General features: G+C 46.3%; 2 protein-coding genes across 4 annotated transcripts in view; one reads left to right on the forward strand and one right to left on the reverse strand.

The window, feature by feature from the left end:
• Positions 1-3,602: 3,602 nt before the first annotated feature.
• LOC115129701 (alsin-like) lies at positions 3,603-22,635 on the reverse strand. Of its 3 annotated transcripts, none has more exons than XM_029660348.2 (35): positions 22,539-22,635; positions 21,874-21,978; positions 21,452-21,600; positions 20,349-21,334; positions 19,722-20,073; positions 18,013-18,184; positions 17,691-17,787; positions 17,517-17,594; positions 16,481-16,678; positions 16,204-16,375; positions 15,678-15,867; positions 15,467-15,532; positions 14,368-14,530; positions 14,126-14,269; positions 13,732-13,860; positions 13,525-13,548; positions 12,450-12,520; positions 12,104-12,170; positions 11,719-11,909; positions 11,521-11,586; positions 11,321-11,419; positions 10,986-11,150; positions 10,701-10,812; positions 10,500-10,577; positions 10,214-10,347; positions 9,802-9,966; positions 9,575-9,698; positions 9,145-9,302; positions 8,907-9,023; positions 8,353-8,529; positions 8,049-8,094; positions 7,895-7,956; positions 7,632-7,781; positions 5,947-6,043; positions 3,603-5,756 (listed from the first exon to the last, which is right to left on the reverse strand). In XM_029660348.2, exons 2-35 carry the CDS (start codon positions 21,891-21,893, stop codon positions 5,718-5,720), a joined length of 5,058 nt encoding a protein of 1,685 aa, XP_029516208.1. In that variant the 5' UTR covers positions 21,894-21,978; positions 22,539-22,635; the 3' UTR covers positions 3,603-5,717. The 3 variants fall into 3 exon arrangements, with proteins under 3 accessions (XP_029516208.1, XP_029516209.1, XP_029516211.1); XM_029660349.2 differs by having other exon boundaries at positions 14,138-14,269; positions 22,539-22,634; XM_029660351.2 differs by lacking the exon at positions 13,525-13,548 and having other exon boundaries at positions 14,138-14,269; positions 22,539-22,634.
• Positions 22,636-22,657: 22 nt separating this feature from the next.
• Positions 22,658-26,882, forward strand: part of cdk15 (cyclin-dependent kinase 15) — a 40,496-nt gene continuing 36,271 nt past the window's right edge. The window contains exon 1 of the mRNA XM_065018786.1: positions 22,658-26,882. The gene's annotated coding sequence lies outside the window, so the exon portion shown is untranslated.

Consider the following 26,882-nt stretch of genomic DNA (forward strand, 5'->3'; position numbering starts at 1 on the left):
GTTCATTCGAGTTACCAGCCTCAGAAATGGCAGCCCAAATAAATGCTTCACAGAGTTCAAGTAACAGACACATACAGTGGGGAGAACAAGTATTTGATAACCTGCAAAATCAGCAGTGTTTCCTACTTACAAAGCATGTAGAGGTCTGTCATTTTTATCATAGATACACTTCAACTGTGAGAGACGGAATCTAAAACAAAAATCCCAAAAATCACATTGTATGATTTTTAAGTAATTAATTTGCATGTTATTGCATGACATAAGTATTTGATCACCTACCAACCAGTAAGAATTCTGGCTCTCACAGACCTGTTAGTTTTTCTTTAAGAAGCCCTCCTGTTCTCCACTCATTACCTGTATTAACTGCACCTGTTTGAACTCATTACCTGTATAAAAGACACCTGTCCACACACTCAAATCAACAGACTCCAACCTTTCCACAATGGCCAAGACCAGAGAGCTGTGTAAGGACATCAGGGATAAAATTGTAGACCTGCACAAGGCTGGGATGGGCTACAGGACAACAGGCAAGCAGCTTGGTGAGAAGGCAACAACTGTTATTAGAAAATGGAAGAAGTTCAAGATGACGGTCAATCACCCTCGGTCTGGGGCTCCATGCAAGATCTCACCTCATGGGGCATCAATGATCATGAGGAAGGTGAGGGATCAGCCCAGAACTACACGGCAGGACCTGGTCAATGACCTGAAGAAAGCTGGGACCACAGTCTCAAAGAAAACCATTAGTAACACACTACGCCGTCATGGATTAAAATCCTGCAGCGCACGCAAGGTCCCCCTGCACAAGCCAGCGCATGTCCAGGCCCGTCTGAAGTTTGCCAATGACCATCTGGATAATCCACAGGAGGAATGGGAGAAGGTCATGTGGTCTGATTAGACAAAAATAGAGCTTTTTCGTCTAAATTCCACCTGCCATGTTTAGAGGAAGAAGAAGGATGAGTACAACCCCAAGAAATCCATCCCAACCGTGAAGCATGGAGGTGGAAACATCATTCTTTGGGGATGCTTTTCTGCAAAGGGGACAGGACGACTGCACCGTATTGAGGGGAGGATGGATGGGGCCATGTATCGCGAGATCTTGGCCAACAACCTCCTTCCCCCAGTAAGAGCATTGAAGATGGGTCGTGGCTGGGTCTTCCAGCATGACAACGACCCGAAACACACAGCCAGGGCAACTAAGGAGTGGCTCCGTAAGAAGCATCTCAAGGTCCTGGAGTGGCCTAGCCAGTCTCCAGACCTGAACCCAAGAGAAAATCTTTGGAGGGAGCTGAAAGTCCGTATTGCCCAGCGACAGCCCCGAAGCCTGAAGGATCTGGAGAAGGTCTGTATGGGCCAAAATCCCTGCTGCAGTGTGTGCAAACCTGGTCAAGAACTACAGGAAACGTATGATCTCTGTAATTGCAATCAAAGGTTTCTGTACCAAATATTAGTTCTGTTTTTCTGATGTATCAAATACTTATGTCATGCAATAAAATGCAAATGAATTACTTAAAAATCATATAATATGATTTTCTGGATTTTTGTTTTAGATGCCGTCTCCGAGTTGAAGTGTACCTATGATAACAATTACAGACCTCTACATGCTTTGTAAGTAGGAAAACCTGCAAAATCGGCAGTGTATCAAATACTTGTTCTCCCCACTGTATCAACTGTTCAGAGGAGACTTTTGCTGCAAAAAGGGCCTCCCGGGTGGCGCAGTGGTCTAGGGCACTGCATCGCAGCGCTAGCTGTGCCACCAGAGACTTTGGGTTCGCGCCCAGGCTCTGTCGCAGCCGGCCGCGACCGGGAGGTCCGTGGGGCGATGGTCTAGCGTCGTCCAGGTTAGGGAGGGTTTGGCCGGTAGGGATATCCTTGTCTCATCGCGCACCAGCGACTCCTGTGGCGGGCCGGACGCAGTGCACGCTAACCAAGGTAGCCAGGTGCACGGTGTTTCCTCCGACACATTGGTGCAGCTGGCTTCCGGGTTGGAGGCGCGCTGTGTTAAGAAGCAGGGAGCTTGGTTGGGTTGTGTTTCGGGGGACACATGGCTTTCGACCTTCGTCTCTCCCGAGCCCGTACGGGAGTTGTAGCGATGAGACAAGATAGTAAATACTAACAATTGGATACCACGAAAAGGGGGTATAAAAATAAAATAAAATTGCTGCAAAGAAACCACTACTAAAGGACACCAATGAGAGGAAGGGAGTTGCTTGGGCCAAGAAACACAATCAATGGACGTTAGACCAGTGGAAATCTGTACTTTGTCTGATGAGCCCAAATTTGAGATTATTGGTTCCAACCGCTGTGTTTTGTGAGACGCAGAGTAGGTGAACGGATGATCTCCGCATGTGTGGTTCCCACTGTGAAGCATGGAGGAGTTGGTGTGTGGGTGCTGTGCTCGTGACACTGTCAGCAATTTATTTTGAATTCAAGGCACACTTAACCAGCATGGCCACCACAGCATTCTGCAGCGATACGCCATCCCATCTGGTTTGCACTTAGTGGGACTATCATTTGTTTTTCAACAAGACAATGACCCAACACAGCTCCAGGCTGTGTAAGGGGTATTTGACCAAGGAGAGTGATGGAGTGCTGCATCACCCGACCTCAACCCAACTGAGGTGGTTCGGGATGAGTTTTTTTCATTTAACCCTTATTTTACCAGGTGAGTGGACTGAGAACACATTCTCATTTACAGCAACGGCCTGGGGAATAGTTAGAGGAGAGGAGGGGGATGAATGGGCCAATTGTAAGCTGGGACACCGGAGTTAATACTCCTACAATATGTTTCATGGGATCTTTAGTGCACAGAGAGAGTCAGGACACCCGTTTAGTGTCCCATCCGAAAGACAGGACCCAACACACGGCAATATCCCCAATCACTGTCCCCTGGGGCATTGGGATATTTTTTATTTTGACCAGAGGAAAGAGTACCTCCTACTGGCCCTCCAAAACCACTTCCAACAGCATCTGGTCTCCCATTTAAGGACTGACCAGGAGCGCTGTGAAAGAAACACAGCCAACGAGTGCTCAGCATATGTGGGAACTCCTTCAAGACTGTTGGAAAAGCATTCCAAGTGAAGCTGGTTGAGAGAATGCCAAGTGTCCAAAGCTGTCATCAAAGCAAAGGGTGGCTACATTGAATAATCTAAAACATATTTTGACTTGCCTAGTTCCACCCGGGCAAGCATAATAGAACACCAGAACAGCTGCTCACCAATTTGACGGCTCCAACGCAGTTCCAGTTCCACTTCTGACACCACCAAAACATCCTCTATCTGATTGAATCTAAGCCTAAGACTGTCACACAGTCAACTCCTTACTGTGGACTTATTTACCAAGGTTTCATCAAACATCAGAAACTGGTTGTTGATGGTGATTTATGAAGTAATTTATTAATCTAAGATTATCTTGCTGCACTTTAAAAGGTTTCGTATTTAAAAAGTTATTTTTGTATGGTCATTAATTCACCCCCTGCCTCTAGCTTTTTAGAAATGGGACAAAGCTTAGAGGATTGTCAGCAGCACTACAAATATTTACAAAACAGTCACCTTTGGCCTCTAATCTGACTGTTAAAACCAAAGTATTTAACAATTAATCCAAACTAACAGGGAACAGACGGTTTAATTTTTAAAGGCAAACTTATACAGACACAAATGTCATTTAAAAGGGAAATTTGTCAGCTCGCTTTATTGCCCTTTCTTTACATTAAGATGTACATTAGACAAAATGTTGACGTCATTCCCCTAAAAAAGACCAACGTGACAACATACAGATAACGCTACCCAATTGAACACACCTTAACCTGGAAGTACAAGCAGTCACATTATAATCTATGAAGGAAGATGTATGTTAGTCAGTCTATGGGTCAAACACTTGATACATTTCCTATCATGCAGCACCTCAGGTCATGTGTAAACAATTATACAGATAAATAACCAGTCCATGCCAAAGGAATTATTGGGGAAAATGGAGGTAAATCTTGGAATGACCATACAAATTACAAAAAAGCTGAATAAAGAGTTAACCAAATACCAGGCTACAATCAAATTCTGTTTAAAATAGCAATTCTTATGTACTGCGTGTTCCATCAAACACTCAATTCATAGTTGTAACAAACTATTTTCCACAGATTAATAATTCTGCCTATATTTGAGATATAAAAAAAGAAAATTGCTTTTGGTAGACTTCAATGTCACTGTATAACCACTGTCTAACCGTCACAATGCCACTACAGCATGATCAGCCCCCAACTAGTTGAACAGAGACAGTTTCTTCAGGGTAGTGATTGCCTTGCAGGTAGTAACAAATACTGCATCATACTGTCATAAGACTGTCTGCATGAAAGGAGCACACCAAACAAATACATTAACAAGATTGCTTCCTGGTAATAGCCTCCATCTGATTTGACGAACCCAAAACATGAACATTACATGAGCTAAATTGCAGGAAGAGATTTATAACAAAAAAAAAAGAAACAGTCTTCTACTGTGTGTTACCCATCAAAGGTCAACATTTCATGTAGGTGTTCATTTGAATTCCGGCTCTGGTGTACAATAACAAAGTGACCTGAACAAAAACAAACACCTTGTAGCATTATAAATACCGCGCAAACAGCGTGGTTATAAATACATATGACGCAGTACGAATGGAAATATTTTAAAAGGCTAGCATTTGAGGTGCACATTAGCTGGCTGTCATTTTAACTGCATCACGTGAGAAACATTAGAGCGTCACCCAACCTCACATCTTCAAAAATCACCTGAATACAGAGCTGTATATTTCAGACCCCCCCCCCCCCCAGAACAATGAACACAACAATAACACCAAAACTGTACAGAGTGTGCATTTGACATTTCAACTACAAAACAACTTCATCTGGTGTTGCGCTGAGTGAGCGCAGGCTAGCGATCCGTACACAGCCTCAGATATCACGGAGGTTAAATCCTTTTTCGTGTTTTAAGTGGCATCAATGTGACGTATTGCGTTGGTCCATTAAATAACATGTGCTTTTGAGGGCTGAGGTCCAATGGAAGTTGCCACCTCATACTGTACATACATGATGGTGTCTTGTTATTAGACAGGCTCCAAGTTCAGGGTGAGTCTCACTTGGATTTTAAACGTTGCAGTTTCTCTTCATAGACTTCCATTTCACTACCAGAGCTGGGTGACAAACGAGGCAGTTATCATCTCTGCCACTACTGTAGTGCGAATAGGAAATAGCCAGTCATATTCACAACAGTCCACGATCAAGCTAAAACTCCACTGGCTCGGCGCACATCACAGTAAGCCCCTATTCCAGACGGCTTCAAGGAGAAGGTTCCTTCATTCAGGGGCTAAGGAGTCACAAAGCCTATGGACAGATTTTACAACACCTTGGGTTTACAGAGGTCAACCTGACCAATCAAGTAGGTGTATGAGCCTGATGACATGGTCACCAAAAGGTAGCGGTTAGAGCGGGGAGCTGTGTAGTGTGTGTGTGTTTACGTATGTGTGTGTAAGCGCATGCGTCAGTATATGTATGTATGTAAGGGGGAGGGGGTCCTGCTACGGGGGAACAGATGGACAGTCAGCAGCCTGTCTGTCAGTCATCGTGACCCTCCTGTGACGACCCTGAGACAGCATCACTCCAAACCTCTCCAATCCCTGCTCTCTAATTGGCTGACTGCCACTTTACATAGAGCTGCTGCAGTATACAATACAGAGATTCTCTGTGGTTCTTATGTGGTCTTCTCATGCTGGATCTGATAGTAACACGCCTGACGGACAGGGAAATAAAAATGAATATATTATACAGATAGTTAGATTCATTTATTCCCTATGAAGCAGTGTGTTAAAGTGTGCATTGATCACATTAATATGTTATGAGTATCTGAATAAGTTGAATTTGAGTGCATGCATTTGGATGGTATCTGCCATAGAATGTATGCTGTGTGTGTGTGTGTATACCTTGAGTGTGGTGAACATGATGCCGTGTTCTCCGTGCTGTACACACGGGTCCATCAGGTCCTCTATCAGACTCACCTCTGACCCCAGGTTCCTGATCCTTAAGAGAAACATAGCCTTGGTTAACACAACCAGTCAAAAGTTTGAACACCTACTCATTCAAGGGTTTTTCTTTATTTTTTTTTACTATTTTCTACATTGTAGAATAAATAAATAAAACTGAAATAACACATGGAATCATGTAGTAACCAACAAAGTGTTAAACAAATTAAAACATATTTTATATGAGATTCTTCAAAGTAGTCACCCTTTGCCTTGACAGATTTGCACACATGGCATTCTCTCAACCAGCTTCACCTGGAATGTTTTTCCAACAGTTTTGAAGCGGAGCACTTGTTGGCTGCTTTTCCTTCACCCTGCCCTCCAATTCATCCCAAACCATCTCAATTGGGTTGAGGTTGGGTGATTGTGGAGGCCAGGTCATCTGAAGCAGCATTCCATCACTATCCTTCTTGGTCAAATACCCTTTACACAGTCTGGAGGTGTGTTGGGTCATTGTCCTGTTGAAAAACAAATGATAATCCCACTAAGCCCCAACCAGATGGGATGGTATATTGCTGCAGAATGCTGTGGTAGTCATGCTGGTTAAGTGTGCCTTGAATTCAAAATTATTCACAGACCATCAAAGCACCCACACACCTCCTCCATGCTTCATGGTGGGAACCACATATGCGGAGATCATCCCTTCACCTACTCAACATCTCGCAAAGACACGACGGTTGGAACCAAAAGTCTCAAATTTGGACTCAGACCAAAGGACAGATTTCCACCACAATGTCCATTGCTTGTGTTTCTTGGCACAAGCAAGTCTCTTCTTATTGGTGTCCTTTAGTGGTTTCTTCTTCAGCAATTCGCCCATGAAGGCCTGATTCACACAGTCTCCTCTGAACAGTTGATGTGTGTTACGTGAACTCTGAAGTATTTATTTGGGCTGAAATTTCTGAGGCTGGTAACTCTAATGAACTTGTCCTCTGAGGCAGAGGTAACTCTGGGCCTTCCTTTCCTGTGGCGGACCTCATGAGCCAGTTTCATCATAGCGCTTGATGGTTTTTGCAACTGCAGTTGAAGAAACGTTCAAAGTGCTTTAAATTGACTGACCTTCATGTCTAAAATAATGATGGACTGTCTTTTTTGCCATAATATGGACTTGTTATTGTACCAAATAGGGCTATCTTGTGTATACCAACACTACCTTGTCACAACGGATTGGCTCAAACACATTAAGAAAAGATATTCCACAAATGAACTTTTAACAAGGTACACATGTTAACTGAAATGCATTCCAGGTGACCTCATGAAGCTGGTTGAGAGAATGCCAAGCGTGTACAAAGCTGTCAAAGGCAAAGGGTGGCTACTTTGAAGAATCTCAAATATATTTTGATTTGTTTAACAATTTTTTGTTACTACATGATTCCATGTGTGTTATTTCATAGTTTTGATGTCTTCACTATTATTCTACGATGTAGAAAATAGTAAAAATAAAGAAAAACCCTGGAATGAGTAGGTGTGTCCTAACTTTTGACTGGTACTGTAAATATATTTGTAGTTCTGATTGTAATTTGATGAAAATCAGATTTCTGTGCATCTCTCAGGAACATAGAGACGTGTGTGTGTTCTCATCGACTCACCGGGCGCGCAGCACCACGTAGAGGAACACAGGAAACAGGTCGTCCATGGACCACAGGAAGTTATCCTCCAGAGATGACATCACTTCCTTTGTGATCTCCTCGAATGTCAGCTGGATCACCTGCAGCTTGTCGGATGGGGTGAACGTTGTGCTGACAAAAAAAACAGTCTTAATACACATCAACCACATTGAACTGCAATATCATAAGAGTGCATGAGACCCATTCATTCATGACGATATAGTACTGCTCTGGATAAAGCGTACCTGATCTGCTGTAAGGTCTCCGTTGCAGAGGCAAAACAGGCATCTTTTGTGCTGGACACAACCTAGAAAGAGAACAATCTAACATGTACTTGATGCAATGTTGTAATTCACCCACAGGAGGGCAGTGTGATTCAGAATGTACTTAGTGTCATACCTCGGTCTTCTCCCCCAGCACTGGAACCGAAACTGGCCAAAACTTACTGAAAGCAAAAAGAGATGCATTTTAACATGTTATAACTACAGTTTTTTCCAGGTCAGGACAGTCAGGTTACACGATCGAAAATTATTTTTTTTAAATTAAAAACATGGGTCCTTTTCATTTAGCCTCGTACAACTATCCTGACCTCGCAAGCTTACATTCTGTTTCGCTACACGGATTCAACAGAATGTAAGATGGCGAGATCAGAAGAGGCTACTATTCATTCCCAACCTCATTGGTCAGTCCGAGAGAGACTCACTGTTGCACGCCGAGGAAGGCGAGCAGGGCCACGTCCGGCTGTTTGTTGAGGCGGAGGACACACTCCCAGTATACGTCGTCCTCCTTCTCCTTCTCCAGGGCGTACAGGGTGAAGAGAGGGGGGTAGAGACGAGGCAGCAACACCGGCAGGAGCAGAGCGGAGCTACTCACCACACGCCTGGGGAAACCACACACACACAGGACATCATTCAACACACATTCAGGGGCTTAAATACTTCATTTTTCTTCTGGAAGGAAACAGTATTTAAAGAACAAGTGACATGTGCTCTTTTTACACAAGACATACTGTAACGTAATCTTCTATAGTTTTGTACATAATCCTCCATAGGTAGCTCCCATTGGACCCTCCACTGCAAAACAGATCCATGATATAGAGGTGTTCTCAATCAAATAAACACCCAAATACATAGCCTACATATTTATCTAGAAGTCATCTCTAAGACTATGGATTCAGTATATGACTGCTGCGTAGCCACACCACTGAAGACTCTCCACAGGCTCCAACCAGGGAGGGTGGATATGCTATGGTCGTACCCAGGTTTGGGGGATTCTAGCTGGGTGTCTGCGCAGTTGGAGTCCTTCTTGTCCTGGGGGTCAGAGGATGGTTCAGGGATCGCTCCACCCTCCTCAGGCAGATCTGGAAACAGGAACCTGAAAGACAAAACACCACATATTCAGTACATCACACATACAGCACATGGCTTAAACAGGCTAGCCTAGGGCCAAACGGAATGGAAAAATAGTATCCAACTGTTTAAGGCAACACACACACCTGACGAGCTGGAAGATGCGGGCCAGGTAGGACATGATCTCGTTGACAGCCTGCAGCAGAAGGCGGCGGTTGGCCCCCACCCCCACGTAGGTCATCCTGTAGACAGCCACCAGGGTCTCCATCAGCCTGCCCAGGGGGTGCAGGGGCATGTCACATGCCTGGGGGGGGGACATAATGGAGGACAGAGAAGGTTAATGTGAGTTTCAGGATATTCATGTTTTGTGGTGTTAAGTCAGAGGTTAGAATTAAAGAGTAAATCAGTATGAACAAGGACACCTCAGAACGACGGTTCAGACATCTCTTCATGATTATTAGAAAAACAACTTAACCGATACTGAAAGATATTGCTTGGCAGACACGTTGGTGCGTGGGTCCATTGGCTGAGGGGGATTAGGCGGGTAAGTAAGCCACCTGGGGGTCGTTGGCTCACCTTGATGAGGTAACGCCGGATACTGTCATACTTCTCCATGGTAACAGGACCAACATGCTGCTGAGGGATGAACTCCAGACTCTCCAGCATTCTGTTTTGAGTCCGACTCAGGTTCATCTCCGGGCTGAAACACACACCAATATCACTTAGACTACTGTACTGTGTGTGAGTGAGAGAGAGAGTGAATGTGAGATGGAAATACTGTGTGTGGTCTCGGTTCTCTCTACCTGTCTCTGTGCTGTCTCCTGCTGGTGGTCAAGGCTACAGCGATGTTCTCCCAGGCTCGCTGGTTCTCTCCCTGGCCAGGGGCCTCACAGCCCAGCCTCATCCAACACTCCTCAAACACTACCCTCCACTTTTCCTCCGGAGGCACTGCCAGGCGCCCCAGCTTACTGGAGACGCACATACAAGGAATTAATACACATTTTCTTTGTTCACATACACATTCACTTGACCGGGTTCATTTCAAAACGATCAAACCTTTTTTCAAGGCATAGATACAAAAACATGTCCTGCAGACAGACAGCCTTGCAATTTATTTATATACATACATTTTTTTTAAATACTAAAGATCAAAACCAAAAATCTTTGAATATGCTAATCCTCCACCATACTAAAACCAATGGCACAGAGACGTACACAGCGCGACCCTTGTCCCCGTCTGAGTCGTAGAGGTTGGGTTTGAAGAAGGATCCGGTGACCTTCAGGCCAGAGCCCCACTCCCCAGTGAAGGAGCCCTCAAAGTAGTCCCCATTAGGCATAGTCAGCACACCCTGAGAGATAGGGACAGCAATGTGCTGTATTATACACGTGTCTGCTTAAATGTATGTGGCTAAGCAAAAATGTGTATGAGTGCAAGCTGTGTGTGAGTGAGTGAGTGAGTGAGAGTTCAGGCTTGTTTGTGTGCCGCTCCTCTTTCACCGACCTTTCCGTTGAGAGTCCAGTCCTCCGAGAACTCTCCTTCATATGTGGTGTTGTCCTCAGACAGCAGGACCCCTGTGCCCTGAGACAGCGAGAAAAAAACAAAAAAGCTAAATGGAGAGGTGATCCTCTTCCTCTCCTCTAACACCTTGGTGCTAACGTTCAGCTAGCATCAGGAGGAAGAACCCCACTGCCCAGGAATCACCTGCATCTTGTTGTTGTTGAAGGCTCCCTCGTAGTACAGGCCAAACTGGGTTACTATGACGCCCGTGCCCTGCCGCTGGTCATCCTGCCACATGCCCATGTACTTCTCTCCTCTGACGGAACAACACAGGTCACCACGTAACATCAGCACTTCAGATACACTAATACCCCTTTCACACTATCAATCCAACCCCAATCGTACTGAGCTAGCTGGATGCGTAACCAGGCCAGTTCGGTACAGTTTAGCACGGTAGGATGAAAAGGGTGGGCTGGAGCGGTCCACTACCTGGTGATGTCATCAAAGACGCCGTAGCCCGTCTTCTTGTCGTGCACCCATTGGCCGATGAAGACGCTGGGGGAGGAGGAGTTCAGCGTGCCGCTGCGCAGCATCCCGTGACCGTGGCGCATGTTGTCCTGGAACGAGCCCTCGTACAACTCACCTGTAGCATACCTGCATAGACGACAGTCACATCGGTAGGATACACAGCGGAAACCCTACAGCCGAAGTACACAGACATGCCTGCAAACACCAGGTCAAGCTTTTTTTTTTTAAAGTGATTTTTAACCTTAAGGGTCTTTGTTAAATAATGTTAAACTCGTTACAAAGCCAAACAGACTCACTTGTATGTTCCGATGCCGTGCATCTTCCCTTCTTTCCAGTGGCCTTGATAGTGGTCGTTCAGGTTCAACGTCTTGCTGGGCATAACGTAATCTCCAAAACTACGACCCATAAAACAAAACAGCAGAACAATGAGAAATGCCTTTATTTCTGACTAGGGTGATTGATACATTGATTTATTGACCGATTTACACTGACTGACCCATCCTCCAGTCCGTTCTTGAACGTCCCCGTGTAAATTCTCCCATCAAGCCACTTCACCATACCCCTGGAAACAAGGACACATACACAACAAGTCAGAGCTTTCCTACAACCCCTCAATTTTCATTTAATTGCGACTGTACAGAAGTGGAACCAGAAGTACAAGGTCCTGATTCCCTCCTCCCCCAGCTAGACCCACCTCCCATTGGGCTTGCCGGCCAGCCAGCGACCCTCGTAGGTGGCCTCCTTCAGACGGCTGTCCTTGTAGAAGGTGTAGGAGGCGGTCCGGGAAATGGGAGGCTCCGCCCTATGCCCTGCCCTTGAGCCTGACTGCCCCGCCCCAGTCATGGCCTGGTCCACCGCCTGGTTGATTGAGCGAAGCCACTTGGCCTGAAGAACACAGGTCGGTTAATAGTCATATTGAAGTCAATTTATTTTAACTGAATGGGTTGTTACACTGTCTGTCACCACACGCTCCACAAACAGAACCCAACTAGGCAGCTTTAGCTCTACAAAGACAACCACTACATACTTGTAACCTGAGCAGGTGAGTAGTGAAGCCTGGCTATTGGCTAGTGGCCTACCTTCTCCATGGAAGAACAGGCCAACAGGGTGAAGGTCTCCTCAGGTGAGATCAACTTCAGTCCATGCCTGGATGGAACATAGCACAGCTCAGCTGAGGCAGCGTTTCCCTAACTCGGTCCTGGGGACCCCAAGGGTGCACGTTTTGGTTTTTGCCCTAGCACTACACAGCTGCTTCAAATTATCAAAGCTTGATTAGTTGAATCAGCTGTGTAGTGCTTGGGGAAAAAATAAAATGTACACCCTTTGGGGTCCCCAGGACAGAGTTTGGGAAACGCTGAGCTAAGGGGTCAATAACACACCAGTTAAACACTCTGATTGGACAGATAGGGTGATTGACAGACTCACAGGCCAGTGTTCTCCTCCGGGATGGGCTCGACCCACAGTGTGGCCAATGGGAAGACGTGGTGGGTGGAGAACTGCAGGAGAGGGAGGGGAGAGCGAGACCTCAGTATGCCGATACACTCAGCTACAGTACACTGGTTCAACAGTCAGGGAAGTAGTCAGGGCACTGGAGCTAACACAGTCACATGACCTAGGAGATGCCAATATGCATGGCACACGGAGAGGCGAGGGCGACAGGGCACGAGGCAGGCCGACAGACAGCACACATAAGGTGGAACCGACGGGGATTAAAAACGCTCACTACGTCATCAAAACACAAGAAAATGCTCTCCTTGGAATTAAACATAAATCAAAAAGGAACAGAAACTGTTTGAGAGAAGTGAACCTGAGACGGCTGATCCTCACGTGTTGTGTCACATGGTTTCAGAGTAATGATAACTAAGGCTCCAGATAGCAAAAAAATACAAATAGAAAAGTGGGCCAAAAGGCATCTTGGTTAAATAACCAAGACGCACACGTTGGGAAGACCCAATAATGTCAGTCTTATCTTTTTAGATTTGTGTTTATATTGATGTCTATGTTGCTATGACTACGACGAGGTCATAGAAGTCGGCAATATACTACAGAGAGCCTTAGTTATTAAAAAGTATCAGTTCAGCTAGCATCAGAGGGCAAGGGGGCACTGGGCTCGGCTGAGGAGAAGCTGCACTCTGTAGAGTGGTGTACAGACCCCGCTCTGGGGCTCCTGATGTTCAGGAGCAGTTGTATTAGTTAAAGCCTGAGGGAGAAGGCAGAGAAGGTAAATAACCACCATTCTTGACTCTTTACTGCGAGAAATCAAGGCTTATTCCAGCCAGGTGTTAGTACACCATATGTGCATGAAGAAGATCAGAAAAACTGTGTCTGTCTGTGTGGGTGTTACTTCAAGCTGGGAAGCCAGTGTTTGTGGTTTAGGACAGGCAGAAGGTGCCTAAAGAGCTGCTACATCAAGCCTACATCCTAAGCCAAGCCCTGGCCACATGGGGGCGCTGCATATGACTAGGGGTCAGTACACTGGCTGCTGCTGCTGCATACTTACAAGGCTTTTATAGGGAACCACACCCTGATAGGACAAAGACAAACACACAACTTGATAGGAGTCAGTCAACACACCAGATATATTCATATCAAATGCTCTGAGGGTGTTAACTCATTTTTTTTAAGTGAAAGAAAGAACGAACGAACTAAAAGGACATTGGCACCTTTGTAAGAGCCAGCTGTAAGAGCTGTGAGGAGCTGTGTTTACCTGAGCGTGGACGAGTGCATCGTTGAAGAGGATGAACCAGTTGACAGAGAACCTTCCAGAGTTCTGTAGCGTCAGGGCCTTGTTACTGCTCTCACAGATCAGCCTCCGGCGGGGCTTACGCAGGGAATCCTAGAACAGGAACGCCAGGTTAAATGGGATAAGAGGTTGATAAACTGGAGATTTTTGGCTGAATAAAAGCTCTTATACCCATTTCACACTATGGAGCCAAACCCAAACCAAGCTGTACTGTGGTGGCCTGACTATAAATCCACCATAGTTGCTGGAACCATTGAAAGGACAATGTGAAAAGAAAATATCTGAGCGAGCACAGTATGGTTGGCATTGGCTCAATAGTGTGAATCTGGCACTGATTACTGTGGTCAAACAAACTGACCAGGCCACTGACCGTCATCTTGCCAGGGAAGCTCTTCCAGAAGTGGTATGTGTACTCTGCCTCCTTCCTCCTCCTCTTCAGATGAAGAGCCAGGGCCTCAAACTTAGAGCAGCCGTCCTGCAGCTTCTGGTAGTCCACTGAGCTCTGGAGAGACCGAGAGAGAGAGACACAAGAAAGTGAGTGTATGTATGAAGGCGTGTGAGCGTGTGTGTGCACGCCCCGGTCCTAGTTCCTCTACGTACCACCTCGAAGCAGGTTCCCAGTTTGAGCAGCAGCCTGCCATACTCGTGAAGGTGTCTCATGGGCAGGTAGAAGAGCGTCACCAACAGGTCACTCAGAGGAATGTTCTCCTCGCTGGACTCTGCCAGCCGCTGCAACAGCTCTGGACACTTCCCAAAGAATTCTCTGAGCAGAGGAACAGGGGATGGAGGGAGGAGAGGGAGGACGGGGAAGAGAGGAGAGATGGAAAAGGAAATAAGAGATTTCCTGTTTTTTTCCAGTTAAAAGCATGAGAAGGGTAATTTAGTTGCTCTTAGTTGAAGCCTCGATGAAGAAACACATTGGTTTATAATTAAGCAATAAAGCACCTCGGGGGTTTGTGGTATATGGCCAATATACCACGACGCAACACGGAGTCCCTGGATACAGCCCGTAGCCTGATATATTGGCCATATACCACAAACCCCCGAGGTGCCCTATCGCTATTATAAACTGGTTACCCACGTAATTAGAATAGTATAAAAAAAAAAAAATGGTTTTGTCATACCCGTGGTACTGTCAGCCAATCAGCATTAAGGACTCTTACCACCCGTTTCATAATTAAAAATAATCCATAAGAATTAATCCTTTGACTTTTCCCTTTCCAATTAAAGCTGCATGAGCTTCCCGAGTCTCGTGTGCAGAATTACAAGGCATCAAACAGCTGTCCTCTGACACAGGCCTAGGTCAATGTCAAGGATAATGAGCACACAGGTCAATGTCAAGGATAATGAGCACACCGGTCTAGGTCAATGTCAAGGATAATGAGCACACAGGCCTAGGTCAATGTCAAGGATAATGAGCACACAGACCTAGGTCAATGTCAAGGATAATGAGCACACAGACCTAGGTCAATGTCAAGGATAATGAGCACACAGACCTAGGTCAATGTCAAGGATAATGAGCACACAGGCCTAGGTCAATGTCAAGGATAATGAGCACACAGGCCTAGGTCAATGTCAAGGATAATGAGCACACAGGCCTAGGTCAAAAGATAATGAACATATAGTATAATGGGCACGCAAATGGTAAGGATAATAAGCTAGGGCTGCTAGATGTCCTAGTGTGTGTGTACACACTCACAGCGAGGGCTTGGCCAGAGCCTGGAAGCCCCCCATCACCAGGAAGTTACCCACAGAGCAGCAGTACCTGGCAGAGAGCGATGAGGAGGGAGAAGGAATGGAAAGAGGAGAGAAGGAGAGGTCATTATCCACACAGAACTGCATGTAAACAACCTGTTAAAAACCAGTGGGAGTGTCAGACATTGTGCGTTTGTGTACACAACAGTACATACTCATTGTACGTGTCCAGGAAGATGCTGGCATGCTCCAGCATAACCAGGCTTTTAAACTCCCGGCGGCGGCGCAGGTTGGAGGTGAGGGAGGCAGAGTGCTGGCCAGTCAGGTGACTCAGGCGGCTATAACACCTCACCAGGCTCCGTAGCAGCACTGTGGACGCCGGCCCTAGAGCTGTACTCAACGACTCTGAGGGGTAGACGGAGAACACACCACACATACACCTGTTAACAAACACTATGCGAAAGAACACACACATCCAAGAGAAATCAACCTAATACTTACTAACTTACTCTATTTCAGCACATAGTTAACCAAAAGTTACAGGTCTGTACGAACAACAACATTATGTTAGCAAAATGTAAGCTTTATGCCAGATCTTTTTGAACACGGACCGTTCACTTTTTTTTGTTGCTTTTGATTGGACATGGTTACAGTTATAATAAACTCATCCTTCCCTCTCTCCCTAACCTCTGACCCATGGCCTCTGTCCAGCGGAGCTGTAGCTGCAGCAGTAGTTCTCACCCAGGTCCAATAGGGGGCGCAGGATGTGGTTCTTCACAGAGCTCAGCTTGCAGTAGAACTTCCTCTCGGCAGTAGCCAGCTCGTGGAGGCTGGTGATGAAACCCATGACGTTGCGGTCGGCTAGCGCCACGCAGCTCTGGCCCCCCGCAAACACACCGCTCACGTAGCCCAACTAAAACACGGATACACAAAACCCACACACACACCACCGTCAGGCTACAATAAAAGTCGAACATAGCAGGGGTTCAATACTGTGTGTGTGTGATCCACTACTCACGTTCATGCAGAAGGGGAGCAGCACTGGTTGCTGGGTGTAGCTGTACCCCTCCGTCTGGTCCTGGGGTGTGTCCTGCACCCCCTCTCTGACCTGCTGTCCGCTATAGTAAAGGATGGGCTGATAACAGTCCCCATCGGCCAGGAGGAGGGTGTGCTGCGCCCCCGCACCCACGTCCCAGACACGGATCCCCTCAGACAGCTACAGGGTCACACCAGGGACAAACATAGCAGATCAGGGTTGGGAGCTCGATCCCCGGCCGAGTCATACCAAAGACTGTAAAAATGGGACCTGACGCGTCTCTGTTTGGCAATCAGCATTAAGGAGATAGATTGGAGGGAAGGCTCTGCGATAGACTAGTGTCCTGTCCAGGGGGTGTATTTGTACATCAAGCTGCCTCATGCTACAGATAAAGGAGATACACGCCAAGGCTACTCACGCTTATACAAACAGTCCTGCACAAATATATTTGTCCTATGATATGCGATCACTGTAAACAACGGAGGGTGCTTTTCCATTGAGACTTAGCCCCACACCAGGGTGTCTCCTGTGTTTTATGTTGAGGTAGTCTTATTGTGTTTCTATCAGGAGACTGGTGGCGAGCAGAAACAACAACCTCCGCATCATTCAAGACCGTTGCTTCGTGAGGTGTTCAAGTTCACAGTTAGTTCAATAAAAATCCGAAAAGAACCCAGGGCTTGGCTCCAAGTCAGAGCAGGGCCGCTGGAGCCATGGCAGACACAGGAGCCGGGGAGTGTTGTGGCGTAATTGTTCTACGACAGAGAGTGCTTTAAATCACTGTTGCAGAGTTTATTCATGTGGGTATATAAAGTTAGCAGTGTTTCTTCTAATGTTTCTCCTTCTCCTTGTTTTCAGCAGCCGTGGCCAAGGTAGTAGGGAGCCAAAGAACACCCTTCACATGCATTGCCCAGCGATGGGGCGTCGCTGCTGGATGAATAAAGGAGGAACACTGGCTTGGTGTGTGCTAATGATTACTGTATGGGCACCATTTTCCTCAATTAAAAAGAAACACACTTACCTTGGCAAGGCGAGGGATAGTAGTAGGAGATGCCATGTGTCCCAGCTGGCCAGAGCTGTTACTACCCCAGGAGAAGACCTTGAACACACACACGCACACAAACACACAAAATGTTCACACAGTTGGGAGGAATCCCTCAAGACTCCCACGAGGAGTGATAATGTAGTTTCTGACCTGGGACTGTGCAGTCAGGGCCAGGGAGTGATGTGCCCCAGCAGCCACAAGCACCACCTCCTTACTGCTCAGGCACTTGATGCACAGTGGCTGCAGCCTGCAGGTCAGAAACACCTCTCAGTCAACAACCAGGGCCAAAGCATTTCAGAGTAGGAGTGCAGATCTAGGATCAGGTCCGACCTGTCCATGTAATCTTATTTATCGCAAAAGCCAAACAGATTCTAGGTCAGATTCAGCGCTCATACTCTGATGCTTTACTGGCCTACACAACTGTCAATCATGGTTCTCATCCCCCAACGATTGATGTAGAGTGGACACTGACCTGGGGAGGTTGTCCCCGTGGCCTAGCTGGCCCTCCTCGCCCCGCCCCCAGCTCCACACCTCGGTCTGCAGGGAGGGGAGCAGCTCCCCCGCCTCTGGGAGCCCTCCCACAGGGGTGAGGGGCACCGCTCGCACCCTGGGCCGGCTGGCCATCCGCAGCAACCTGGGGGACACTACAGACAGAGAGACCGATATGTTTCTTAAAATGGTACATTTTCTACGCTTCCTCCCAAACCATGTTCAGTTACGGCTGTCAACTGCTGTTAATGTTACAGATGAAGTCCTCTCTGTTCCACAGGTGAGTGTAAACAACTGTAAAGAAATGCTCAGGATGACTGGTTTAGTCATGGAGTGATCTTCATCTACTCTGGAAATACAAAACATTTCTAAGCCCCTGCAATAACCCAGAAACGCAGCCCTCACAGCATCCTCCAGACGACGAGGCATTGAGCCCCGCTGGAGACAGGTCCTGTACCACAGTAAGAGTATGGGAGGGACTGTTAATGATGGACAGACCGAGACGGCACTGGGGAGGCATTGGTTGGTTGCTCCCACAGAGAGAGCCATCTGCCAGCCCAGAGAGAGAGCCATCTGCCAGCCCAGAGAGAGAGCCATCTGCCAGCCCAAAGAGAGAGCCATCTGCCAGCCCAGAGAGAGAGCAGTGAGCTGTCTATCCCCTTCTTGGCTGCAGCAGAGAGTGAATAATAATCATTTGGTGGGTGTTTTAATTTGTCCCGTTTCACAGGACATGTTCAAGAGTGTATTATACCCATGTGTCAAATTAGTTTCTTGCATATCCAAAATTCACTTAAGACAACCTCAGAGAGCTAGGGACAAATCCTGCCTTTCAGCTTTCACCCTACCAAAGTGACAATAGAAGATTCCGCCGTTACTACAGGCCCTACCACTGACTGTTTCTCAAGAGATTATTAGGCCATCTTGCCCCCCGCAGATATATATTTTTTCACCTTCCCTCTCGCTCCCTTCTTCTCAATCTTATTCTCACACCCTCCCCTCTCTCTCTCATTCCTTACTGTAACCCTTCTGGTTACACCCAAACAAGGGCACTGCGTTCATCCACCTCTGGCCTGCTCGCCTCCCTACCACTGAGGAAGTACAGTTCCCGCGCAGCCCAGTCAAAACTGTTCGCTGCTCTGGCCCCCCAATGGTGGAACAAACTCCCTCACGACGCCAGGACAGCGGAGTCAATCACCACCTTCCGGAGACACCTGAAACCCCACCTCTTTCAGGAATACCTAGGATAGGATAAAGTAATCCTTCTCACCCCCCCTTAAAAGTTTTAGATGCACTATTGTAAAGTGGCTGTTCCACTGGATGTCTTAAGGTGAACGCACCAATTTGTAAGTCGCTCTGGATAAGAGCGTCTGCTAAATGACTTAAATGTAAATGTTAAGTCCTCACATTAATATGGCCTCACATTCCTCTATGGCGGAGTGCTTTAATCTCAGAACAAAAACCACCGTTCACTGACTAACCCACATAACGTTACACACACACACACACACACACACACTTCACAGCAATCCCAAACATACTGCATAGTACTGTAGTTCAGATGGACGTTTGATATGTTCGCAGGCTGGATGAGTGGGGACACACACGCATACTTACACATCAGAGTATAGGAGGAAGATAAGGATAAGAGGCGATGAGCAGAGGAGGAGGATAAGAGACGAACAGCGTATCTACCCTGAGAGAGGAGTCCAGGCAGAGAGAGACGTCGACTCAGGCCCTCTGCTTCCTCCTCACGGATATCCCCCGTGCTGCAGCTCTTCTTCCCCTGCATGGACTCCTCCAGAAGCACCCGCACCTCCGCGGGTCCCCCTGGAAACCCACCGGGTACTCCTGCTACACCCCCAACCCCAGGGTAGTAGTAGTTAATCATCTTCTTCAGGGACAGAGCCTCGTAGGTGGAGACCACTCTCTCGCCCACGGCGGAGGCACAGGATGAGACCAGGTTGTTGAGGGCAGAGCTGGTGGTCACTGGCATGACCCCGGGGATGAGATCAGAGGTCAGGGGGTCAAGGCTATCTGCTCGGGGCTGAAACAAACACAAGGTGCATTAGGCAACACACAAAAGAAAACTGACAGAAACAGGAAGACTTCCTATGACCTGTAAGAAAAGCACATTTTAGTTATCCTTAGCAAAAATGTTTTAACTTTGCGTGCCTTAATGAACACAACCCAGGATACACAGCGTGACAGCTCATTGTCACTTTTCAAAGACCTCAAACTACAAGAAAGTCAATTTGTCACCCACCAAGTACGCAACATTGGGTAGCTTTAGGCTTAAAGCATCATCTCATCACTACTAACCTGAAAACTTGCTCCTGCTATGGTCATCTTGGCAGTCTCCTCAGCCAAAGAGGTGTCAGACAGTTTCTTGAGATATTCTTTCACTGCCTGATCATCAGGGTAGGGGGAGTTCTGAGACCCTGCACCCCCCACACCTCGATCAGAGTCTGTCCCAGAAGCAGAGATGTCAGCATCTGTGGTGGTCAAGACTTCCCCATTCTGTGCCACTGTCCTCCCCCTCTCATAGTCTGTATGTTCTGTTATGGATGGATGGGGACCTGGCGCTGAGGCAGAAGTATGAGAGGAGAGGAGGGGCTCTGAAGGAGAGCTCAGAAGCCCTAGTGGAGGGGACCTTCCAGGCCCCAGCCTGGCCTCTCCTTCAGCCAGCAACTCCACCCCTAGGGGGCAGTAATGACTATCTGAGATAATGACGTGGTCCTCCTTGTCCGTCATGGTGTAGAGCAGCTGGTTGCACTGGCCACACTTGTCTGGCAGGGGCCGCCGGGACTCCTGAGGTGGTAGGCAACGCACCAAGGCAAGGCTGTGGAAGGCCCCACAGGCCACCTGAAGGACGTGTCTGCCCACCAGGTGCTCCACCTTTTGGGGCTTCCAAACGGGGAAGATGGTGGTGACAAGGCCCAGCTGGCAGCCGCTGCCCCAGGCCCACACCTCGTGCTGGGCAGAGAGAGCAAGGGAGTGCTGCTCCCCGCAGGCCAGCTCCAGGACCCGGATGGTATGGGGGGGGCTGGTGTCGGGGTCCATGACAGCCACTGGAGTAGGGTTGGGGACTACAGTGAGGCTGGACAGGCCACACTGGCCGAACGAGTTCTCCCCCCACATGTGGACCCCGCCATCCTCGGTAAGCGCCCCGCTATGGAAACTGCCCGCTGCCACGGCGACCACGCGCTGGCCACTGAGAGCGCTCTCTAGGACAGGCTTCAGGGGGCCCACCTCCGACACCTGGCTCTGTTTCCATGGGAACTCACCGAAGCTGTACACCTGCCCGCCTAAATACATCACAACATTCCAGTTATTAGACAAGAGGAGCTGTTAGAAATGATTGCAGGCTAATCATAAATGTCAGAGTTTTGCCATTATATCAAAGGCTGTCCATTGACTCTCACCCTCCACCAGTAGAACCCCATGGCGTGTCCCCAGGGCAGCCTGCAGCACAGGCCTGGACAGGAGCACTCTCTCTGGGGTGACACTATAGGAGTAGCCCTTCCAGGTGTGGAGCGACCCTCGCTCCCCTGAACTGTCCTCCTCACCAGAGCTGTAGAATACATACAGAAGTAGACAGTCAGTCAAACAGACAGACAGACATTGACAAGTCATGTCTCAAGGATTCTGAACAACCACACTGATATAGCATACATTGTTTTTGAATTACCAAGACAAAACATGCCCTGGAACAGAAGTTATAGTAGCTAGCTAGAGAAACAACAAGAGCTTTGGGAGGGCATAGACTTCCACGAAGAATATTATTTGTTGTCATACGATGATCACATAACATTTATTGACAACACCCTACCTATGGGCTACATACCTTTTCCTCTGGGACTCCATCACTGAGATTTATCCATGGCAATGCTGATGCATAGACTGGTGAAATTCAACTTGAAAAACTCCAAATCCGTTTCTAAATTCAGCCCTGTATCGAATACGGTAAACAACATTGGACACTTACAAAAATGACTAGGTAATGGTAACAGTGCCTAACTGAATTGCATACAGACCCTACAGGTAGCTAGGGTGGCTTCAGAATAACCAGCACGAGTGACAGTACGCGAAAGCTTGTGCTGTTGTTGACAGGAGAGAGCTTTTCTTTTCAAGGTTTACATGGCTAGCTGTCAATCATGTGGGAGTGAGGTAAACTAGCGAACACTGACCCCCCTATTTGAGTAGCCAGCTAACCAACGTTAGCTAGATACTATTAGCTATTTATTTGATGAAATACTATTTTCAGTCCATTAGCTAATGCGTTTGCTTGAAATGACGCAACTAGCTAGGAGGATCACGTCATGCCATAATTACTAGACGCCTACCAAAGCCTTTGACAGTCTCAGTACTGTATTGACTTCGTTATAGTCTCCGTATAACTAACGTTAAATAGCAACTCGGAGCTGACATGTATCCTCCCACTTGCTCCTTGTACTGTAGCTACTAACCATGTATTATTTACAATCTGAGATACAATTGTCTTTCACTTACCGGTCCCCTGACCATATCCATTTTTTCATAAACCTGTGAAATGTACAGCGACTGAGTCATGCAAGGGATTAGCTGGCTAGCTAATTGCTATCCTTTTTATTTTCGCTTTGTCGTTGTGACCACAAGTTGAACGGAAGCCGAGAGGCCTCAAAGCGTGCGTATTTTCTTGCCTTTCAAAAAAATAAATTATTACATCGATTCTGTCAAGTGGCTTAGCTTTGTTAGCTATCTATTTTGAAATACACCAGATATGGAATTCTGCTGTTTTACACTGTAATTTCCTATTTGATTAATGTGTGTCAATGTCAAGGTGAAAAACGGGTGCAGGTAGGAGCTATCTTTCTTTATGTGCAATCAGTGAAAAAAATATTATTTTATTATATTATTATTATTTTAGATTTAGAGTATGTGCTAACTTGTATCTATAGGTACAGTGCAGTCATATTTGAATGACTCTAAATACAAAATCTGGAGTGACTCTGACATACAGTGGGAAGAAAAAGTATGTGAACCCTTTAGAATTACCTGGATTTTTGCATAAATTGGTCATAAAATTTGATCTGATTTTCATCTAAGTCACAACAATAGACAAACAGAGTTTGCCATGTAGTCATGGCTCTATGTAGTTGTCACGACTCCCGCTGAAGTCAGTCCCTCTCCTTGTTCGGGTGGCGTTCGGCGGTCGACGTCCCCGGTCTTCTAGCCATCGCCGCTCCACCTTTCATTTTCCATTTGTTTTGTCTTGTTTTTCCGCACACCTGGTTTATATCCCCTCATTACTCTACGTGTATATTATCCTCTGTTCCCCCCCATGTCTGTGTGTGGTATTGTTCGTTTCATTACGTGTGTGACTCTTCAGGCTGGTTTTGCCCTAGGGTATGGTTGTACCCGTGGTTTTTGTATTTTGTACCATTTTGTGTCATTTGTGCACATTCACTTTTTCCCTTGGGCCGGAGTGTTGTGACTCAGTTGCGTCTGGCTGTTTTCCTCTGCCTGAATAAAGTGTGCCTGTTCACTCATCTCTGCTCTCCTGCACCTGACTTCCTTCGACCAGTTGCGCACACTCTGACAGTAGTACTGTGTGCCTCCCATAGTCTGTTCTGGACTTGAGGACTGTGAAGAGACCTCTTGTGGCATGTCTTGTGGGGTATGCATGGGTGTCCGAGCTGTGTGCCAGTAGTTTAGGCAGACAGCTTGGTGCATTCAACATTTCAATACCTTTCATAAATAAAAGTAGTGTTGAAGTCAGTCTCTCCTCCACTTTCAGCCAGGAGAGATTGACCTGCATATTATTCATATTAGCTCTCTGTGTACATCCAAGGGCCAGCCATTCTGCCTTGTTCTGAGCCAATTGCCATTTTCCTAAGTCCTTTTTTATGGCACCTGACCACACGACTGAACAGTAGTCAAGGTGTGACAAAACTAGGACCTGTAGGACCTGCCGTGTTGATAGTGTTGTTAAGAAGGCAGAGCATCGCTTTATTATAGACAGACTTCTCCCCATCTTAGCTACTGTTGTATCAACATGTTTTGACCATGACAGTTTACAATAAATAGCATGTCATAAGGTGAATGCACCAATTTGTAAGTCGCTCTGGATAAGAGCGTCTGCTAAATGACTTAAATGTAAATGTAAATGTAATATCGTGTTACTCCAAGCAGTTAGTTTAGTCATCTCAACTTCCCCAATCTCCACATTATTTATTACAAGATTTAGTTGAGGTTTAGGGTTTAGTGAGTGTTTTGTTCCAAATACAATGCTTTAAGTTTTAGAAATATTTAGGGCTAACTTATTCCTTGCCACCCACACTGAAACTAACTGCAGCTCTTTGTTGAGTGTTTCAGTAATTTCAGTCACTGCAGTAGCTGACGTGTATAGTGTTGAGTCATCTGCATACATAGAAACTCTGGCTTTACTCAAAGTCAGTGGCATGTCGTTGGTAAAAATTGAAAAAAGCAAGGGGCCTAAACAGCTACCCTGGGGAATTCCTGATTCTAACTGGATTATATTTGATAGGCTTCCATTAAAGAACACCCTCTGTGTTCTGTTAGACAAGTAACTCTTTATCCACAGTATAGCAGGGGGTGTAAAGCCATAACACATACGTTTTTCCAGCAGCAGACTATGATCAATAATGTCAAAAGCTGCACTGAAGTCTAACAAGACAGCCCCCACAATCGTTTTATCATCAATTTCTCTCAGCCGATCATCAGTCATTTGTGTAAGTGCTGTGCTTGTTGAGTGTCCTTCCCTATAAGCATGCTGAAATTCTGTTGTCAATTTGTTTACTGTGAAACAGCATTGTATCTGGTCAAACACAATTATTTCCAGAAGTTTACTAAGGGTTGGTAACAGGCTGATTGGTCGGCTATTTGAGCCAGTAAAGCTTCCCTCCAGGCCTGAGGGCACACGCTCTCTAGTAGGCTTAAATTGAAGATGTTGCAAACAGGAGTGGCATATTTCTGCAGTAATTTTCCATCTAGATTGTCAGACCCTGGTGGCTTGTCATTGTTGATAGAGAACAATAATTTTTTTCACCTCTTCCACACTGACTTTACGGAATTCAAAAGTACAATTCTTGTCTTTCATAATTTGGTCCAATATACTTGGATGTGTAATGTCAGCGTTTGTTGCTGGCATGTCATCCCTAAGTTTGCTTATCTTGCCAATGAAAAAGTCATTAAAGTAGTTTGCAATATCAGTGGCTTTGTGATGAATGAGCCATCTGATTCAATAAATGAAGGAGCAGAGTTGGCTTTTTTACCCTAAATTTAATTTAAGGTGCCCCAAAGCTTTTTACTATCATTCTTTATATAATTTATCTTTGTTTCATAGTGTAGTTTTTAGTGTAGTTAGTGTAGTTTTTAATTTTTATTTATTTAGTTTAGTCACATGATTTCTTAATTTGCAGTACGTTTGCCAATCAGTTGGGATGCCAGACTTAATTGCCATACCTTTCGCCTCATCCCTCTCAACCATCCTCATCAATCCAAGGGGATTTTAAACGTTTTTACAGTCATTTTCATAATGGGTGTGTGCTTATTAGTAACTGGAATAAGTCATTTCATAAATGTGTCAAGTGCAGTGTCTGGTTGCTCCTCATTACACACCACAGACCAGAAAATATGACTTACATCATCAACATATGAATCACTACAAAACTTATTCTATAACCTCTCAAACATATATATATATATAACATATATTAGGCCCAGCCTTTGGAACTTTGGTTTTCCTAGATATGGCTATTATATTGTGATCACTACATCCTATGGATTTGGATACTGCTTTAAAGCAAATATCTGCAGTGTCACGAAAGATGTGATCAATGCATGATTTAATTCCTGTGCTCTTTGTAACTACCCTGGTAGGTTGACTGACGACCCGATCCAGGTTGCAGGCACTGGTTACCGTTTGAAGTTTTTTCCTGAGGTGGCAGCTTGATTATAGCCAGTCAATATTTCAATCACCCATCAAATATACTTCTCTGTTGACATCACATACATTATCAAGCATTTCACACATATTATCCAGATACTGACTGTTAGCACTTGGTGGTCTATAGCAGCTTCCCACAAGAATAGGCTTTAGGTGAGGCAGATGAACCTGTAGCCATATTACTTCAACAGTATTTAACATTAGATCGTCTCTAAGCTTTACAGGAATCTGGTTCTGAATATAGACCGCAACACCGCCTCCGTTGACATTTCTGTCTTTTCGGTAGATGTTATAACCATGTATTGCTACCACTGTATCATCAAAGGTATTATCTTAGTGAGTTTCAGAGATAGTCAGAATCAGTGGCTTCTTCCATGGTGTCCTCCCATGAACACCATTCTTGTTTAGTGTTTTACACATTGTAGACTCGTCAACAGAGATATTAGCATCTTCCAGAGATTTCTGTAAGTCTTTAGCTGACACTCTAGGATTCTTCCTGTTTGGCCCTGTCCTGGGGTATCATCGGATGGGGCCACAGTGTCTCCTGACCCCTCCTGTCTCAGCCTCCAGTATTTATGCTGCAGTAGTTTATGTGTCGTGGGGCTAGGGTCAGTTTGTTATATCTGGAGTACTTCTCCTGTCTTATCCGGTGTCCTGTGTGAATTTAAGTATGCTTTCTCTAATTCGCTTTTTCTTTCTCTCTCTCGGGGACCTGAGCCCTAGGACCATGCCTCAGGACTACCTGGCCTGATGACTCCTTGCTGTCCCCAGTCCACCTGGCCGTGCTGCTGTTCCAGTTTCAACTGTTCTGCCTGCGGCTATGGAACCCTGACCTGTTCACCGGACGTGCTACCTGTCCCAGACCTGCTGTTTTCAACTCTCTGGAGACAGCAGGAGCGGTAGAG

Source organism: Oncorhynchus nerka, linkage group LG5 (assembly GCF_034236695.1).
Source record: "Oncorhynchus nerka isolate Pitt River linkage group LG5, Oner_Uvic_2.0, whole genome shotgun sequence".
NCBI lineage: Eukaryota > Metazoa > Chordata > Actinopteri > Salmoniformes > Salmonidae > Oncorhynchus > Oncorhynchus nerka.

What these genes read in the sequence shown, in the direction of transcription:
- LOC115129701 (XM_029660348.2), bottom strand. Translation starts at nt 21,893, where the DNA reads ATGGAGTCCCAGAGGAAAAG. An exon ending in TAGCAGGAGCAAGTTTTCAG is followed by an intron (nt 20,074 to 20,348) that starts GTTAGTAGTGAT and finishes TGTTTGTTTCAG; the next exon opens with CCCCGAGCAGATAGCCTTGA. An exon ending in TGGTTCCCTATAAAAGCCTT is followed by an intron (nt 12,521 to 13,524) that starts GTAAGTATGCAG and finishes CCTCTCCTGCAG; the next exon opens with TTCTCCACCCACCACGTCTT.